The 19,181-nt window shown below is 37.0% G+C and overlaps 1 protein-coding gene across 1 annotated transcript in view; it reads left to right on the top strand.

The window, feature by feature from the left end:
• Positions 1 to 1,744: 1,744 nt before the first annotated feature.
• The window catches only part of TXNRD3 (thioredoxin reductase 3), a 50,469-nt gene continuing 33,032 nt past the window's right edge, over positions 1,745 to 19,181 (top strand). The window contains exons 1-5 of the mRNA XM_039843597.1: positions 1,745 to 2,143; positions 15,658 to 15,718; positions 16,716 to 16,825; positions 18,562 to 18,666; positions 18,906 to 18,978. Of these exons, the coding sequence (XP_039699531.1) occupies positions 1,916 to 2,143; positions 15,658 to 15,718; positions 16,716 to 16,825; positions 18,562 to 18,666; positions 18,906 to 18,978 (577 nt within the window). The 5' untranslated portion in view covers positions 1,745 to 1,915. The remainder of the gene's footprint in view (positions 2,144 to 15,657; positions 15,719 to 16,715; positions 16,826 to 18,561; positions 18,667 to 18,905; positions 18,979 to 19,181) is intronic.

Genomic DNA, 19,181 nt, shown 5'->3' with positions numbered 1-19,181 from the left:
TACATCCATATTCTATTCCAGAAGATAGGGAGCAAAATCTGAAAAGTTCAGAGGGAAAGAAAGCATGATCCAGGAATTTTAGGGCTAGCTGAGTTGTTCACATGTGTATGTAACAGACAGACATGCTCAAGAATGTAAAAACTCAGGGAAGACAACAACTGTGATAATTTTGGCAAAAAAATATTTGATATAATTCAAACCAAACAATGAAGAAGGGATTAAAATTCTAAAATACATGAATAAAAAAGACATGGCAAGAGTATTTGACTTCAAAACTACTAAAATAAGATTAAATTGTGAGAGGTTTAGATGGGATGCAGAATACAAATGTTATAAACTTGACAATGTGAAAATAATAATATAATTCGTAAAATTCATGAGTAAGAAGGAGAGAATAAATTGTTGTAATTTCTTCATTTTTCTTACCAGAAGTAAAAATATACAGTTGAAAGTTGAAATTTAAAAAAAATTAATTACCTCGATCTCATTATAATCATTTTTCTTTAAAGAGATCTTTAGAAACTAATATCTTCTCTGGAAAAAAATTTGTGAATAAATAATTTCTACAGTTATATTTTAGCTTTGTTCTTCAAATTTCATTTACGTTTTACTTTGAAATTAGCATGACTATATGTTAGAAAAGTATCTCTCTCGATACTTGTATGTGTTTAAATGTTTACAGAGATATCTGGAATCATGGTCATGGTACATTAAAAATAACTTCTTTTACTGGGACGATTATTACCGTATATTTAGTTTTATCCTTTCTATTTTTATGTGTTGCTTGAGCTTTTCTGAAAGAAGAGTAATGAGCATATATACTTTTTGCTAAATTAATATTTATTTTTAAACAAACGAAGAGATAAATGAATTAAATGTATAGCATAAGGAATAGGAAAAAATGAAAAGTGAACTCCAAATATGACCAAAGGCACTAACAGGCGAAAGTTCCTCACCACAGTGATCTTCTCTATAGATTTCTTCCTGGGGAGGGGGAAATCTGGCTGAAGAAGTAGAATACGTACAGACCCTAAGGCAAGAATGGGTTTGACAAATCTGAGGCACAAGGTGGCTGAAGGACAACAATCTAGAGGGAGCATGTCAGGAGATGACATATGAGGACTAGGCCATACGGGCTGGTCAAAGTTCCTCTCTTCATTGAGGTTTCAATTATTTGTTGCAGCGCAGGGGACTGTAAATCCCAGTGATCAAGTTCAGCCCTGAGATCCTGCACCTATCCACCCATCCAAATAATGGATTCCTATCTGAAATAGATGCTTTCAGTGTCTCCTTGTTAGTGGTGCCTCCAGAATTCTACGTACTGGGTAGGGACTGAGAGGTAGCAACCTAGGAAACTCGTTTTGAAACAGCTTTGCGATAGGGAACATAGTATTTTTATTTAGTTTGTGGTAAATAAACTTTTAAAAACTAACCATTTTTCCTAAGGATGGCTTTATTTATTCACAATTTCCAGAAGAATTAAACATTCATCCTCATTGAAGAATATATATTTTTAAGGTAGCTTGAGGAGGCTGGTGGAGATTACAAGGCGTGGAGAGTCCTCCACAAGGAGCACCCCGGGGCGGTATCACGGAGACTGAATAGCCTGGGATGTACACATAAAACTGGGATAACGAGAGAACGCAGCTTTACACCCACCTCTTTGCGGAGGGTAGGTGACTCATGCGCAGCTGCCCGGCACACGGCCTAGTTCGCATGCGCGGGGCGGGGTGAGCGACGGTCCCGCGGATTTGTGGCGGATGCGGGCTGTGGGCGGTGTTTACGGTTCACTTTTCCGACCTCAGTCCCCGCGCCGCCGCCCGCGTATCGGTCTCTGAGCAAGCCCGGCCCGGCCGGGAGTGACAGCGAGGCCCTGGCGCAGCCGCCACCACCACCGCCGCCGTCGCGGGCGCAGATGTCGCCAGGGCCGGTGCAGGTGGGCGCTGTCTCCAACCGCCGTCCGGGCAGCGGCCGCAGCGCCCCCATGTCATCGCCGCCCGGGCGCCGGGCCCGCCTGTGGTCCTCCGGGACCAGCCGCTCGGCACCTGAGGCCCGCGAGGAGCTACGGCGCCGCCTCCTGGGCCTCATCGAAGGCAACCGAGTGATGATCTTTAGCAAGAGCTACTGCCCGCACAGCACGCGGGTAGGCTGGGCAGGCGCGGTCGGGGGCGAGGCCGCTGGGGGTGGCGGGGTCTTCCGGTGTCCGGGCTGGTCCTCCCTTCTGTACTTGGGACTTCGAGCTGCCCTTTCTGCTCCCAGCAGGCAGAGACTCGGAACCTTTTCCCTTGGGTGGTGACTCGAAGCCAGGGCTGGGTCTTTTTGCTCGGTCCCTTTGGCATCCATAGAGAGGTAGCCAGAGGGCCAGGCCTCCCGGAGCAACCGCCACCGCCTATACTCCGGCTGACTTGATTTGGGATCGCGGCCTGTGGGATTAATCGCTCATCCTCTCCCTGTTGGCCTGGTGCTGGCTTATTTATTAAGAGCTTTTCCGGAGGAATAAAAGATATATCTAAAAAGTTTAGGCCTTTTACGAGTAATGCGAGGAGAGGCCACGATTTGGGAGTAAACTAGAGCTGGAGTCATATCCCACTACCTGTGTCACTTTGACCAGTTAACAGCTCCGCAGAGCCCTGGTTTCCACGTTTTGTAAAAATGAACTTAAGAACGGGTGTGAACATAGTATGCAATAGTGGGTAATTTCAGCTATATTGCACACTACCTTAACTTTGGGCGATCTAACTGGGAATCCAGCATTTTTATGGGCAGATTTGTTCTGAATTTTAAAATAACCCACTTAGAGATGAACACTTGGAAGATAAACCCATCTATATTATAGGGACTTTCAGTATTTTTAACTGTACTTCACAGTATCAGAAAATTGAAATGAAATATGCAAAAGCATAAACTGTTGGATAGGTTCCTGGACTTACAGGCTATGTTCTTCAAATTTCTTTTCAGGTTTACATTGCCTTATATATTGTTTCATAAAACATGCATATCATGCACGTACATCTTAAAGAAAAAGAAACAAACTAGTACTCCAGAAACCACCTTGGATGTCTCTCTCTGATTATATTCTCCTCTCCCCTCAGAGTTAACCACTATCCAAAATTCCTTGCTTTTCTTTATGGTTTTACCAAATACATATGTATCCTTAAACAATATTTTGTTCCTGTTGGCCTGTTTTGGCACTTTATGCAAGTAGAATAATATGTATTTTCTTGCAACTTTTTTTCCTCAACAATTATATTTTATAAATTTGTGTATGTTAGTTTCCGCAGCTGTGCTTTGTTAATTTTCATTACAATAACATTCTCTAGCATGAATCATACCAGTTTATTGATTCTGTTGTTTCTAATATTTTGCTCTTAAAAGCAATACAGTTATGTCTATTCTTTCACGTATCCCTCAGTGCACACATACAAGATTTACTTTAGATGCCTTGAAGCTGAAGTCATGGAGGATGCATTATTTCTACCTTAACTAGGTGACGCCAAACTGTTTTTCCAAGAGGTTATGTCATGAGATTCTTGAACAGAGAGATGGGACACTGAGCTATAAGCAGGAAGCAGCGTTTATTGATGCCGGCACTGGCTCAGCAGATTCTTATCCAAAGGCTGAGCCCCGATTGTAACATACTAGGCAGTTTTATATAGTCTTGTCATTCCTACACGACTACAGATATAAGGAGGAACAGTGAGTGATTGTTTGGCAAACTATGAGAAAACTGATGTCAGCTGGAGAGTCCTTGGAAGGAGGTGGGGAGACAGTCAGGAACGAAGTTGTTTGAGCAGGAAATGGCCAGGCAGTGTCAGGCTGCCACAGTTATACCAATTTACTCTCTCACTGGCAGTGGGTAACAGTTCCCCCTTGCTCCATGTCCTTGCCAACAGTTGATATGTTTAATTATTGCCATTTTGGCACTTTTGAAATGGTGTTTTGTTGTGGCATTAATTTTGTATTTCCCTGGTGAAAGTTGAACATCTTTTCATGTGTTTATCTGTCATTTGCGTTTCCTCTTTGATGAAATGTTCAGGTCTTTTGCTTTTTTTCTCTGTTAGGTTGTTTTATTTTTGTACTGACTTATAGGCATTCTTTATATATTTTGGATACTAATCCTTTGTTTATATGTATTGGAAAATCTAGATTTGGTTTTTCTTTTCATGCTCTTTATGAGATATTTTGGCTGAATGAAGTTTACAAGTGTAATATAATTGAGTTTATCATTCTTTTTCTTTTATGATTTGTGCTTTTTGTGTCTTATTCAAGGAATCTGTTTCTACTCTGAGGTCATAAAGATACTCTCCTATTTCAGTTCCTGAAAGTTTTAGAGTGTGCTTTTCACATCCACCTTCTTTTATTCCACCTGGACTTGATGCTGTTGTCAGTGGAGATCCGGTTCATTTTTGTTCTTTATGGCTTAGCAGTTGTCCTTGCTTCACTTACTGGAGAGTCCATCCTTTCCATGCTAACTTGAATGCTCTCACTTATACATTGATCTGTTTTCAGGCTGTGTTTTCTACCTCTATTTTTTGCAATTTGTCCTTTGGAGCTAATAAAAGGGCCAAGAGATCAGAATTGTGCCTGTCCTCTGCTGTATCGCTGGGGCCTCTGCTGTATCGTTGGGACATGTAATGTGGGTTGAATGAATAAATGGTCTTAGATTATTCTAGTCAATCCTTTGTCAACACAGAAAACCTTAGGAAAATGTTTTTCATTCTGTTTGTTTCTACACTCCCAGTAATGTGGCCACTACTTTGAGTCCTATTACATAATTGGACAGCTTTTATTAGAATTTTTTAAAAATTGAGCCAAATCTGTTCTCCTGAAACATTTACTCACTTTAGGAGGTTAGTGTTGCTCCTGTGTGCAGAATTAAGAACCCTGCTTTTACTTGGATGACAGATCTTTCAGTATTTTTCCTGAGTGTTTTTCTAGCCTGGCTAAGCAGTCCACTTTCTTATGTGCTCATATCATCTGCCTTTACATGTGATTCTTCACTAATTCTATTTGGAAGTAGTTTGACCATGAACTTCTTAAATTTAGCATCCAAAGTGGACACATATGTTTCTTGATTGGGCTACTAATATCATTTAACAAGTGTTACTGGGTGTTCAGTGTTGTTTGGGACACAAAAATGAATAAACCGTGGTCTTACCTCTCAAGAATTCATAGTTTAATTGAACTCTAATCAACCAGCTTTCATCTACAGAAGTGCCTGTGGAAAACAAGTGCAATGAGAATAAGAGACAAAAATAATTACTTCTGTGGAGGATCAGAAAAATTTAAGGAAATGATATTTAAGTTGGTCTTTGAGAGATAAATTGGAAGTCTGAAGTAAGGAACAGCATCTAGCTAAAGAAGTAGTGAAAGTAAACACAGGAACTGATGCAATGAAAATAGTGGGGTTAAACACAGGGTATATGAAAGGAGATGGGCAGAATAAATTGGAAAATGACTGGAAGTTTAATTTCAAAGTCATATTGGGGAGATCTTAAAATGCTTGCAGATAAGTGTGGACTTAATGATTCAGGCAGAGAAGTCATCTCAGACTTCTGAGAAGAAGAGTGAAAGAGTTAGACCTGTGATTTGAAAATTGGCAGTAGTATGAAGACTAGGTTACAGGTGGAAGCAGCTAGTCAGAAAGTAACCATTAAAGTCAGATACAAAATGATGGCCCAAACTAGTGAAGAAAATGCCCTGATTTCTTTTTAAACCCCTTCTCCACATTAATTTTAAGCCATGTTTTCTCAATCTTGATTCATATACTTGTGGGTCAGCTTCCATTGCTCAGCCTTTTTTTTTAAATAGTAAAATATAGACAACACAGTTCACTATTTTAATAGCTTTAAAATTCAGCAGCATTAGTACATTTACATTGTTTTGCAACCATCATCACTAATTTACCCACAGAACTTTTTCATCTTCCCCAACTGAAAGTTTGTATGCATTAAATAATCTTACCCTGTTCCCCCTCCCTCAGGCCTCGTAAACCACCATTCCCTTTTCTGGCTCTGAATTTGACTGCCCTAGTTGCCTCAATACAAGAGCAATTATGCAATATTTGTCCTTTTGTAACTAGCTTATTTCACTGAGCTTAATGTCCTCAAGGTTCATCTGTCTTATATTGTGTGAGAACTTCCTCCATTTTAGGGCTGAATAATATTCCATGGTATGTATGTATATACTACATATTGTTTATCCATTCATCCATTGATGGATGCTTGAGTCACTTCCACCTTTTGGTTATTATGGATATTACTGCTGTGAACATGGGTATAAAGATACCCGTTTGAGTACCTCTTTTCATTTCTTTTGGGTATATACTCAGAAGTGTAATTGCTGAATCATATGGTATTTCTATTTTTAATTTTCTGAGAAACCACCATCCTATTTTCCATAGTGGCCAACTCATTTACATTCTCATCAACAGTGCACAAAGATTCCAGTTTCTCCACACCCTTGTCAACTCTTCTTATATTTTTTCCCAGATGGGTATGAAATGATATCTCTGTGGTTTTGATTTGTATTCCTCTGATGGCTAGCGATGTTGAGTATCTTTTCATGTCCTTATTTGCCATTTGTTAATGGCTATTACTTTCTTTAGAGAAATGTCATTTCAAGTCTTTTGCCAGTTTTTTTAATTGGGTTATTTTTTGTTGTTGTTGAGTTTTAGGAGTCCTCTATATGTTCTAGATATAAATCCCTTGTTAGATACGTGATTTGCAAGTATTTTCCCCAATTCTGGAGTTGCCTTTTTACTTAGTTGATAATTTCTTTTATGCACAAACATTTTTTAATTTTTATGAGGTCCAATTTGTCTCTATTTTCTTTTGTTACTTGTGCCTTTGGTGTCATAGCAAAAAAAAAAAAAAAAAAAAGCCGTTACCGGACACAATGCCATGAAGCTTTGGCCTGTTTTCTAAGAGTTTCATAATTTTAGCTCCTACCTTTACATATTTGATCCATTTTGAATTAATTTTTGTGTATGGTATTAAGTAAGAGTCCAGCTTCATATTTTTGTATGTGAATACTCATCTAGTTTTCTCAGCACCATCTGTTGAAAAGACTGTCCTTTTCCCCTTTGATCTTGGCACCACTGTCCAAAATCATTTGACCTGATATGCAAGGCTTTATTTCTGGGCTCTCTCTTCTCTTCTATTGATCTATGTCTATCTTTATGCCAGTACTAAATTGTTTTGCTTACTGTAGCTTTGTAGCAAGTTTTGAAATCAGGAAGTGTGAGACCTCCAACTTTGTTCTTTTTTTTCAAGATTTTTGGCTATCTGAGGTTCTCCTGATATTCCATATGAATTTTCAGATGGGTTTTTCTATTCACAATTTGTTTTGGGGACTTTGATAAAGATTACACTGAACTCATAGCTCACTTGGGATAGTATTCACAACTTAACAATATTAAGTCTGCTAATCCATGAACGTGGAATTTCTTTCCACTTATTAGAGTGTTATTTAATTCTTTCAGCAACATATTATAATTTCCAGTGTACAAGCCTTTGCCTCCTTGTTAAGTTTATTTTTAAGTATTCTTTTTCATGCTATTATAAGTGGAATTGTTGTCTTAATTACTTTTTTTATATTATTCATTTTTAGGTAGAAAAGCAACTGATTTTTTGTGTATTCACTTTGTATTTACAACTTTGCCGAATTTGTTTATTAGTTAACAGTTTTTTTGGTACAATCTTTAGGGTTTTATACATGTAAGATCATGTTACCAGTGAACAGAGGTAATTTTACTTCTTTTCCAACTTGGATGCCTTTTCTTTATCTTCCCTTATTCTCTGGCTAGGACTACTATGTTGAATAGAAATGGTGAAAGTGGGCATCCTTGTCTTGTTTCTGATCTTGGAGAAAATGCTTTCACCATCAAAGATGATGTCAGCTGTGGGTTTTTCATATCTCACCTTTAGTGTATTGGGGAGCTTCCTTTTCTTATTAGTTTGTTAAATATTTTTGTCATGAAAGATGCTGAATTTTCTAAAATGCTTTTTCTGAGTCCATTGAGATAATCGTGTATTTTTTTCCCCTTTTATTCCATTTATGTGGGTATTACGTTGATCTGTGTTCGTATGTTGAACCACCCTTCATTTTAGGAGTAAATCCCACTTGGTTATGGTGTATAATATACATTTAATATGGTATTGAATTTGTATTGCTGGTATTTTATTGAGGAATTTTGCATCATATTCATCAAGGATATTGGTCTGTAGTTTTCTCGAAGTGTGTTTGGCTCTGGTATCAGGGTAATGGTGACCTCATAGGGTGAGTTTAGAAGTGTTCCTTCTTCATTTTTTTGGAAAAGTTTGAGGAGGATTGGTGTTCATTCTCCTTTATATGTGGTGGAATTCACCAGTGAAGCCATCTAATCGTGGGCTTTTCTTTGTTGGGAGGCTTTTGATTACTGATTCAGTCTCCTTACTAGTTATAGATTATTCACTTTTTCTATTTGTTCGTGATTTAGTCTTAGTAAATTGTGTTTTTCTAGGAATTTACACATTTCATCCAGATTATCCAATTTGTTAGTATGCAGTTCATAATACTTGCTTGTAATCCTTTTTGTTTCTGTGAAGACAGTAGTGATGGTCCCTCTTTCATTTCTGATTTTAGTTATTTGAGTCTTCTCTGTTTTTTTCTTGGTATAGCCAGGGCATGTCAATTTTGTAGATATTTTCAAAGCACCAGCTCTTGGTTTTGTTTATTTTCTGTATTGTTTTTTTTTCTCTCTTTTGTTCATCTCTGCTCTAATCTTTATTTAATTTCTTCTTTTTTGCTAGTTTTGAGTTTAGTTATGTTCTCTTTCTAGTTCCTTAAGTTGTAAAGTTAGACTGCTGCTTTAAGATCTTTGTTCTTTTTTAATAGTAGCATTTTACAGCTATAAGATTTCCTCTTATCAGTGTTTTCACTGCATCTCATAAGTTTTGGTATGTTGTGTTTTTATTTTACCTGTCAAGGTATTCTTTAATTTTCCTTGTGACTTTTTCTTTGATCCACTGTTTAAGAGTATATTGTTTAATTTCCTCATATAGTCATGCACTGCATAACAATATTTTGGTTAACAATAGACTGCATATATGACAGTGGTCCCATGAGATTATAATGGAGCTGAAAAATTCCTATTGCCTAGTGACATCATAACTGTGGTAACATCATAGTGCAATGCATTACTCATGTGCTTGTGGTGATGCTGGGTATAAACAGACATACTGTGCTGCCAGTCATATAAAAGTGTAGCACATACAATTAGGTACAGTGCAAAATACTTGATAATAATAAACACCTATATTATAGATTTATGTATTTACTATATTATCATTATTTTAGAGTATACTCTTTCTTCGTATAAAAAATTTGGTGTAAGTATGGTGTGTTATGCCTGTGCAGCCTCATATACCTTGTGTTTACGATGTCTCTTGATTGCATCATTTTCTTTTGTGCTTGATTTAATCTCATGTTGTTTTATAAATTTCATGTAGCTTCAGTGTACATTGTTTATAAAGCCTATAGTCGTGTACAGTAATAATGGCCTAAGCCTCACATTTACTCTTCATTCACTCACTAGCTCACTCACTCAGTCACTCACTCAATCACTCACGCACTCACCCAGAGCAACTTCCAATCCTACAAGCTCCATTCATGGTAAATGCCCTATACAGCTATACCATTTTTTTAAATCTTTTTACCATATTTTTACTCTAGCTTTTCTGTGTTTAAATATACTTAGATACACAAATACTTAACACTGTGTTATAATTGCTTGCAGTATTGAGTACAAAAACGTGCTATACAGCAGTGGTTCCCCAACTTTTTTGGCACCAGAGACGGGTGCTCCTTTGAGAATCTAATGCCTGATGATCTGAAGTGGAGCTGAGGTGGTGATGCTAGCCCTGGGGAGCGGCTGCAAATACAGATGAAGTGTCATTTGTTCTGCTGCTGCTCACATCCTGCTGTACCGCCCAGTTCCTAACAGGCCACGGACTGGTACTGGTCTGCGGCCCAGGGTTTAGGGACCTCTGCTGTACAGGTTTGTAACCTAGGAGCAATAGGCTATACCATAGCGCCTAGGTGTGCAGTAGGCTATGCATAATGATGAAATGGCCTAATAATGCATTTCTTAGAAGGTATCCCTGTGTCCTAAAGTGGCACATGACTGTATTTGTGAATTTTCTAGTTTTCTTTCTGCTGTTGATTTCAATTTCATTCTATTGTCATCAGAAAAGATACATTGCATGATTTCAGTCTTTTTATTAAAACTTGTTTTGTGGCCTAGCATATGGCCTATCCTGGAGAATGTTCCATGTGTACTTGAGAAAAATGTGTATTCTGCTTTTATTGGGTGGAATGTTATGTAATAAGCCTTGTAGGTCAAGTTGGTTGATAGTGTTCTTCTAGTCCTCCAGTTCCTTATTGACCTTCTGTTTGGTAGTTCTACCGTTTTTGAAAGTGGAGTATTAAAGCATCCTATAATTGTAGCTCTTTCACTTTCTTTAGTTTGGTCAGTGTTTGCTCTGTATATTTGAAGCTCTGATTTATATTTTTATAATTCTTATATCTTCTGAGAATATTGACCCTTTAATAAATACATTATGTGCATTTTAGTTTCTTGTAACAGTTTTGTGTTAGTATAGCCATCCCTGCTCTCTTTGGTTACTATTTGCATGGAATATCTTTTCCATCCTTTGGCTTTCAACCTATGTATGTTCTTAGCTCAAAAATGAGTCTCTCCTAGACGGCATAATGTTGGATCCTGTATTTTTATTTGTTCTGCCAACCTGTGTCTTTTGATTGAGGAGTTTAATCTACTTACATTAAAGTAATTATTGTTAGGGAAGGACTTTTGCCATTTTAAAATTTGTTTTCTGTATATCTTTTAATTTTTTTTGTCTCTCATTTTCTTCCTTACTGTCTTCCTTTGTGTTTAGTTGATTCTTTGTAGTGACATTTTTTGAGTCCTTTCTCTATAACTTTTGTGAATTTTTGATAGATATTTTTGTGGTTCCCATGGGGATTACATATACCATCTTAAAGATATAGTCTGTTTTAAACTGATAGCAATTTAACTTTCATTGCATGCAAAAACTCTACTCCTTTATAGTTGTGCCCCCCTTATGTTATCAGTGTCACGAATTATGTACCATTTTATAGATTTATTGTTGTTTCATGCTGTTGTCTTTTAAATCCTTGAAGAAGAATAGAAAATATAATTACGAACCAAAATTACCATAGTGCTAATTTATATAATTGTTCATGTGTTTACCTTTACTGGAGAAGTTTGTATTTTTATATGGCTTTGAATTCTTGTCTAGCATTCTTTCAACTTGAAGGACTCCTTTATAGCATTTCTTATAGAATAGCTCTAGTATTAATACTCCTTCAACTTTTGTTTATTAGGGAAAGTCTTAATTTCTCCCTCATTTTTGAAGTACCGTTTTTGCCAGATATGAAATTCTTGATTTTTTTTCTTTTAACACTTTAAATATATCAGCCTGCTGCCTGTAGCCTGCAAGGTTTCTACTGCAAGATTTCTAATAATCTTAGGAGGATTTTTTGTATTTGATGATTTGCTTTTCTGTTGCTACTTTTAAGAATTTGTCTTAATGATTTGCTTTTCTGTTGCTACTCTTAGGAATTTGATTTTGTCTTTCAACAGTTTGATTACAGTGTTTCTTGGTGTGGGTCTGTTTGGGTTTATCCTTGGAGTTTTTTAAGCTTCTTAATATTTGTATATCTACATCTTTTCTCCATTTTGGGAAGTTTTGGGTTATTATTTCTTCAAATAAACTTTCTTCCTCTTTTTTCTTCTGGAACTCCCACAATGTGTTTGTTGTTTTGCTTAATCTGTCCCCATCTCCCTTATTCTGTTTTTCTTCATGCTTTTTTCTTTTGCTACTCAGACTCAATAATTTCAAATTCTCTGTCTTCAGATTTGCTGATTCTTATCTTCTGCCTGTTCAAGTCTGCTGTTGAACCCCTCTAGTGAATTTTTCAACATAGTTATTATATTTTCCAGCTTTACAGTTTCTGTTTGGTTATTTCTACCTCTTTGCTGATATTTTCATTTTGTTCATACATTGTTTTCCTGATTTCCTCTAGTGTTTTCTATCTTGAGTGTATTTAAGATAGTTATTTTCAAGTCTTTGTCTAGTAAGTCTTAAGTCTATTTGTTCAGGTATGTTTATGTTTAGTTTTTCCTTTGAATGAGCCATATTCTCTTGTTTCTTTGTATGCATATGATCTTTCATTGAAAATTCTGTATAATATAAAATAGGGATCTCTGCCAGTCTTTGCACACTGGCTTCATGCTGGGGGAAGTCCTTCACTAATCAGTGCCATATGAAGGCTTAAGATCTTCTCAGGTCTTTTCTGGGCATTTGTCTTCCGTGAGCCTGTATGTGTACTTTTCACACATGGGCCTAATCTTGTGTACATGGCTTTAAAGTGTGTTAAATTGTTTAAAAGTCTCTCCTCTGCTGCTTCTTGGGGCCTTAGCTGATTATGTTGTATTCCTCTGCTTGTTATCCCTTGCCCCCAGGGGTCTGCAGATTTGTAGTCTGCTTTTGGTTTTCATGAGCCATGCCTACATCTTCTCATGGCCTCCCCCTAGCCTGAGACCTCAGCCACTTTTGACTATCTGAATTCCGAATAAGGTATCACAGAGACCAATCCTTTAGACAGGCTAGAACATTGCAAAGTTGGTCTCTCTGCTCTCTCCATATTGTGGAAGGCAACTGGAGCCTGGTCTGCTGCTCCCCGCTTACTTTGCTAGGCAAGGGTGACTATAAATATCACAAAATTATCTAGCAAATGATTGGCATATGCTTGGTTGCTATAGATCTTTGACCACTTTCCAGAACTTCTATTAAGTTATATTACTTTGAGATCATTGAACTTATTGAATGTGTAGTTTGCTGTTTTCCATCAAATTTGGGACATTTTTTGTCATTTCTTAAAACATTTCTTCTGCTCTTTTCTTTTTTTCTGATGTTCACACTATGCATATATTGGTGTACTTAATTGTATCCCATATTGTCTAACTATTTTTTTCTTTTTTTTCTGTGTCAAGTTGCATAATCTCTATTGGTCTATCCTTAAGTTTGCTAATTTGTTCTTCTGCCAAGTCAAATCAACTGTTGAGACACTTTAGTGAACTTTTCATTTTAGTCATTGTACTTTTCAATTCCATAATGTCCATTTGGTTGTTATTTATCATTCTATCTCTGTACTGATATTTTCTATTAGAATAGACATCATCATACCTTACTTCAGCTCTTGAAACATAGTTTAACCCTTGAAACATACTTACAATGGCCACTTAGTCTAATCCGAATGATATCTGGGTCCTCTTAGAGATAGTTTCTCTTGCCTTTTTTTTTTTCCCTATGTATGGATCCACTTCCTTGTTTCTTTGTATGTCTGGTAATTTTTTGTTGACATGTAAACATTTTAGGTAATAATATTATAGCAAGGCCATATACTTGGTCCCTCCTTTTCTATGGCTTCTTTTGGTTTGCTTGTTTATTTCTTTGTAGTTAGTTGGCTGTATTATTTTAGGGAATTTTATTTCTACCCAAAGATATAGCCTTTGATGTCACTCCTCAGAGAGTAGAGCCTTTGGTATCTGCACAGTCACCTTGGGATGACAGAGATTTTAGTAGGGTTCTTGTTGACTGTCTGTGTTATGTTTGTTTGTTTGTTTGTTTGTTTGTTTGTTTTTGTCTCTATTGGTATCATTCCTAGATGTGAGGTGCTACAAATCAAAGGGTAGTTGTGCTGTTGTTTTTGACAATGCCCTGGAGTGTAAATTGTTCCACGCTCTTCTTCAATTAAATCAAGGCCCCTTTGCAGGGATAGTTTTTGAGGCAAGTTTGAAGCTTATCTGACCCTAACAGGACTGTTTTTAGCGATTTCCTTCCCTGGTTTTCTCTGGTAAACTGGCTGGCTTACAGGTTAGGTTGTTGAGCTCCCAGCCTCCTCTTCATTGCTTACCACCAGAATCCCCATTGTTTTCAAGAGCATCCTTAGACTTGAACTTCCCCACAGTTTATTTAAAATAAAGTTATCTCCTTTGTGTAGAGGTTTAGAGCTCTCTTATCTTATGGCTTCTTTCCGCAAGTGAAATCTCAAAGACCTTGCTCCAGAGCTAGAGTAGGGGACAGTGACCCGATTCTCTTCGGTAACAGCTTTAGGAGTAGGGCTCTTGGTAGGGCAGTAGCCTCTGGTTTTCTTGGCTTACCTCTACCAGTTTAGAACCTCTACTGACAAGTGGGCTGAGGCAGGGGTGATTAGGGCTTCAGTATTTTCAGCCAAGGGTAAAGCCTTTGAACTTTGGGTGGAGGAAGGGAGCTCTCATTTTGTTGGCCACACTCAGAGGAATGTAGCTTTTGCCACCCAGAGCTGTGGAGAGACCGAGAAATCCTGGTGGTTAGCCCCTTCTGTCGAATGGATTTCAGGAACTAGGGAGCCTCATTTTCTTGGCTGCTCAAAGTGGAGCTTCCATTAAGGTGACCTAGGGCAGGGGAGGAAGGGTGTGAGTCATGGCCCAAGTGGCTCAGACACTCCCTGTTCTTATTGACATCTAGTAGATGTTCTTGAATACATGTTTCTTCATTTGCCGTGTGCTCTTAAGACAATTTCCAGAGAGTTTAAATGGTTTTTAAAAATAATTTTCACCAGTTGTGGATGTTTTGTCAAGGAGCAGGTCTGCCAGACTCCTCATCCTCCATCCTGGAATTAGAACCTCTGGGCTTTATCTTGAGGGCTGAGGGCATTGAAGATGTAAGTATTGGTGAAAAATGGGCTTTAAAAAACTACTTTGGCTGCAATTTAGAAAACTGGAGGGGACAGCTGGATGCAGAGGGAACTCCTAGGATATTACTGAGAAATTGCAGTAATGGATGTTGGTGCGCAATTTAACATAGCAACTGTGGGAAACTAGAAAGTCGAACTAGTTTAACATAGAGAATTGTTAAGACTAAGTAATTAATTGGATGGGTGGAGAGTTTGGTTTGGGGTAGGAAGATGTTGTAAGAGAGGGAGGCATTAAAATGACTCATAGTCAGTACTTCACAAAGTTGTCAAAATGTATATTCTGATTCTGCATGTCTAACAAGCTCCCAGGTGCTCCTGGTCCTCTGTCTCCTGTTTGGGAAGCAAGGCCCTAGAGTTTCTTGTTCAGGCAACTGGTGAATGGTGGCAGTGTGAATTGTCGGTTTACTTGTCTGTTTCTACTACTAGATGGCAGGGATTGTATCTTATTCATTGTTATATTTGAGTACAGAGTAGATGTTTGATGGGTAAATATTTATTGAAGGATTTAATATTAGAAGGAAAAGGATGTGGAAACAGATGAATTTCATTTTGGGCATGTTGCATGTGAGGTGCCTCTGGGCACCTGTCTTGAGTTCAGAAAAGGAATTTGGACAAAAGTTATTGTGTTGGAAGTCGAAGATTCAAATGATAAAAGAAGGGAAGAGGTAGGCTGAGATTATTCTGGGAAGAGTATGGAGGAAGGGAGGAAAACCATAGGCCAGAGCTCATATTCCTCAAGAACATTTATTTTGGACATCTTTTATTACTATGTCCATACTTCATAACTCCGTTGAATCTTTGAGAGAGCAAAACTTAAGTGAATTTTTGTTACAGGTTAAAGAACTCTTTTCTTCTTTGGGAGTTGAATGTAATATCTTGGAACTTGATCAAGTTGGTAAGTAGAGAGGTTACTACATACTGTTTTCAATAAATGTCAATGAGACTGATTTTATTTGCTTTGTTCAATTCAATTTACTCTTGTCTTTTGGGTTAGGTGAGCTGTTTTTGTCTACATTCAACCATGTAGAAAATGAACCTCTATATGACATAATTTGATGTAAATTTTTTATTGATATATTTTTAGTATTTGAGGGAGTAGGAGGAAAATGTATAAGATGCTAACTTTGAAGTTCTTCAGGCATTTCAGATGTATCAGGCAAATTTCTAGCAAAGTAGATTAAACTGTAATAAGTGAAAAGAATCTACTTCTATTTTCTGATTGTATTACCCTTGAGAGAGTATGCATTAATCTTTTAGCTTTGTACTTTTGAATTCTTGTCAAATATGTTAATTGATCTAGTATTAATTGAACATTTTACATATGCATGTCTTTTGCAGGGGTCAGGGACAGAAAAAAATTGATGTCTGCTTTCATGGGACTTACCAACTTCTATTAGCCAGTTACCTTAATAAGTGAAATGTTCTTGAATCTTGGAGACTTTTCCAAAGAATATATCAAATAGTCTTTAGTTGTGGTCTGGTTCTCTGTTTAGGAATGGAAGATAAATTTTGGTCTGTGATCATAAAGATTTTTCAAATATAATTGTAAGAAATATTTTCTAAATTATTACTGTTAAAGCAGATTTTATCTTGATATTTGCTCTTTAAAGAGTATTCTTATCTATTTGTCTGGCATCATTGAATTATATATCAAAATCTAATTTAGAAGGGTTTATTTGAAAAGAAATCAGATTGGTCTTTATCCATTAAGATTTCCTTTGAAAACCTGTATGTTTTCTCTTCTTGAATCATCATTTCATAAAGTTATATAATACACTAACTTCGTATGGGTGTGTACATGCGAGCATTTGAGTGTTATAACACTTCAGTTCTTCTCACAAAGGTTTGGAACCCTTTTAGTGTTTTTATATATTTAATTTTTTATTCTTTAGATGATGGGGCCAGTGTTCAAGAAGTGCTGTCAGAGATCACTAATCAGAGAACTGTACCCAATATTTTTGTGAATAAAGTACACATGGGTGGATGTGACCGGACTTTCCAGGTAGTAATGGTATTATGTGTTCTTTAATGCTGTTCGTTCATTTTGTTTAAAAAACTATTTAAAAGGGGATAAAATGGTTTTTACGAATCTATTTGTTTTTGGAAGTCGTAAAATGGAAAAGCTTATAGGATGGTTATCAGATAATCTTGATTTCTTTGATGGAAATTAGCTTTTCTACCAACTCAAACTTCAGAAACTAAGGAAAAGGAGGTTTTGAGTGTGAGTGAGGTTGCCAGATAACCAAGTGAGCCACCCTGGAGACCTGGGTCTCTTCCTTCTAATGGAGGTAGAAATAAAGGTTGTTCTCTCTTTAAGGTTTAGTGAAATGAGGTCAATGCTAGCATTATTGGCTAGGGTAAGTAAAATTCCTTGTCAAGGCTGCTAACCCTGGGAGCTTTGCAAAGGCCTCACCTTTGTTTTTTGTTTGTTTGTTTGTTTTTTAATTCCTAGAATATAGAAATGAACAGGAATTAATCAGTTAAGTAGTGATAAAAATCGATGTTTATTAAATAAGGTCCTTATTTTATAACGAGTTACTTTTATTAAGATTCTGCTCTTTTATATCTTTTATGTATGTATGCACATGGTGGTAGTTACTGATTGATTAAATACTTATTTTTTCATATTTGAAATTCTAATTAAGAATTATATTTTTCTTGGGAAAAAGATTATCCGCATTGTATGTTAATCTGTGATCGACATCATTATCTAGTAATGGTCTGCTTTATTTTTCCTAGAAGCTATAACTAAATTCACATGGTGGTAAGTGTCTTAATTATGGTCCCTAAACATCTTCAGGAGTGCTGGTTTTGCCAATCCTAGCCTAGAAAATGATGTCAGAGGATGAATCTGGAAAGGCAGAGATATCCATCGAAGGGGTTTCCTTCAATGGCAGATGTTTAGGAGACAGATTTCTCTAGGGCACCTAAAAGGAAGGGGGACAAAGGAGTCCTTTTTAGAATGTGCTGAAAGCCTTTGTGGGCACCCGTCCTTCAGAGAACCACATGGCATCTGTTGAATCCCATAGTTTCATAGCACTTCCTTTGTGCTTCCCAGGATGAGCTGGTTCCAGCATGGTGTTTCTAAAGCCAATACAGTGGGTCTGAGCAACTAACTTTGCATAAAGAAAACTATTGCTAAAAGACATACTGAACCACTAGCCTCATCTAAGCTACTTTTATCACAGGGAGGGCCAAGTGAACAAGGGAATATAGTGCAGAGCCAGGCTCGTGACCATTGCTGAAAGAAAAAGCAAAATTTATCAGTAAGCTGCAAAATTTAGATCAGTTTATGAGAAAACTGAAAATTCGAAGTGCATGTCTTGCTGATGATGCATAAGAATTGTTTTCAAAAGGAGGCCTAGCATCGGTGAACAAAATATAGAGGATCTTGAAAAAATGGTACCTGGCTATTTTATTGCACTTGGTTATAATATTTCAATGATTAGACCAAGGAAAAGGGCCTTCCTTGTCTGTCATAGATATAAAGCCATGACCTCTGGTAATTTGACACATGCCTGCCAATCAAGAGGTAATGAACAAACATATGTACTTTGGCATATAGTCTAAATAGTTGGAACTTATTTTATTACCGTTCAGATAAATTTATAATTCCAATTTACATGAATTATTTATTGTTTCTAAGATTTTTAGAAAAGAAGTTCATGCTGATTAAACATAGGGTGCAAAGAAACAGTTTTAAAACAAGTCACACCATATTCTTTCATTAAACTATAGGCACATCAGAGTGGTTTATTACAGAAGCTCCTTCAGGAAGATTCAGCATATGATTATGACCTCATTGTCATTGGTGGTGGTTCTGGTGGCCTTGCCTGTGCTCAGGTATGAAAAAAAATGGAACTTGAAGATAATTTTCCTGGTAATTGCCACAAGAATTTCTCTGCTACTTAAAAGCTAATTTTGATGTTACAGTCTAAGCTTTTATTGTAACAGCTGGTTTAATAGAGAAAAGACTGTGTTATAACACAAATAGAACCTTTTTATTTAGGGAAAAGACAGATTGGATGAGTGTTAGGAAAATGACAAGATCTTTATTTGTGGCTTTTTTTTTATTTTTGTAGGAAGCTGCCATTTTGGGAAAGAAAGTTATGGTACTTGACTTTGTTGTCCCATCACCTCAGGGCACATCCTGGGGTAAGCTGTTTTTCATTGTTGTTCTCTGTTCTTTACATACATCTTTGGCTTTGTTCAATCTCATTTAATCCTCCCAACAATCTCAGGAGGTATAAATAGCCTGTTCTATAGGTGACGAAACTGAGTCTCAGGTGAAATAACTGGCTTAAGAGCCCATATTTAAAAAGTGCTGATTTGAAAAGATAATACATAAATAATTCAGA

Source organism: Pteropus medius, unplaced genomic scaffold (genome assembly GCF_902729225.1).
Source record: "Pteropus medius unplaced genomic scaffold, Ma_sr-lr_union100, whole genome shotgun sequence".
Classification (NCBI taxonomy): domain Eukaryota; kingdom Metazoa; phylum Chordata; class Mammalia; order Chiroptera; family Pteropodidae; genus Pteropus; species Pteropus medius.
The sequence above is the reverse complement of the archived record's forward strand: the minus strand, read 5'-3'. Positions and strand labels throughout refer to the sequence as shown.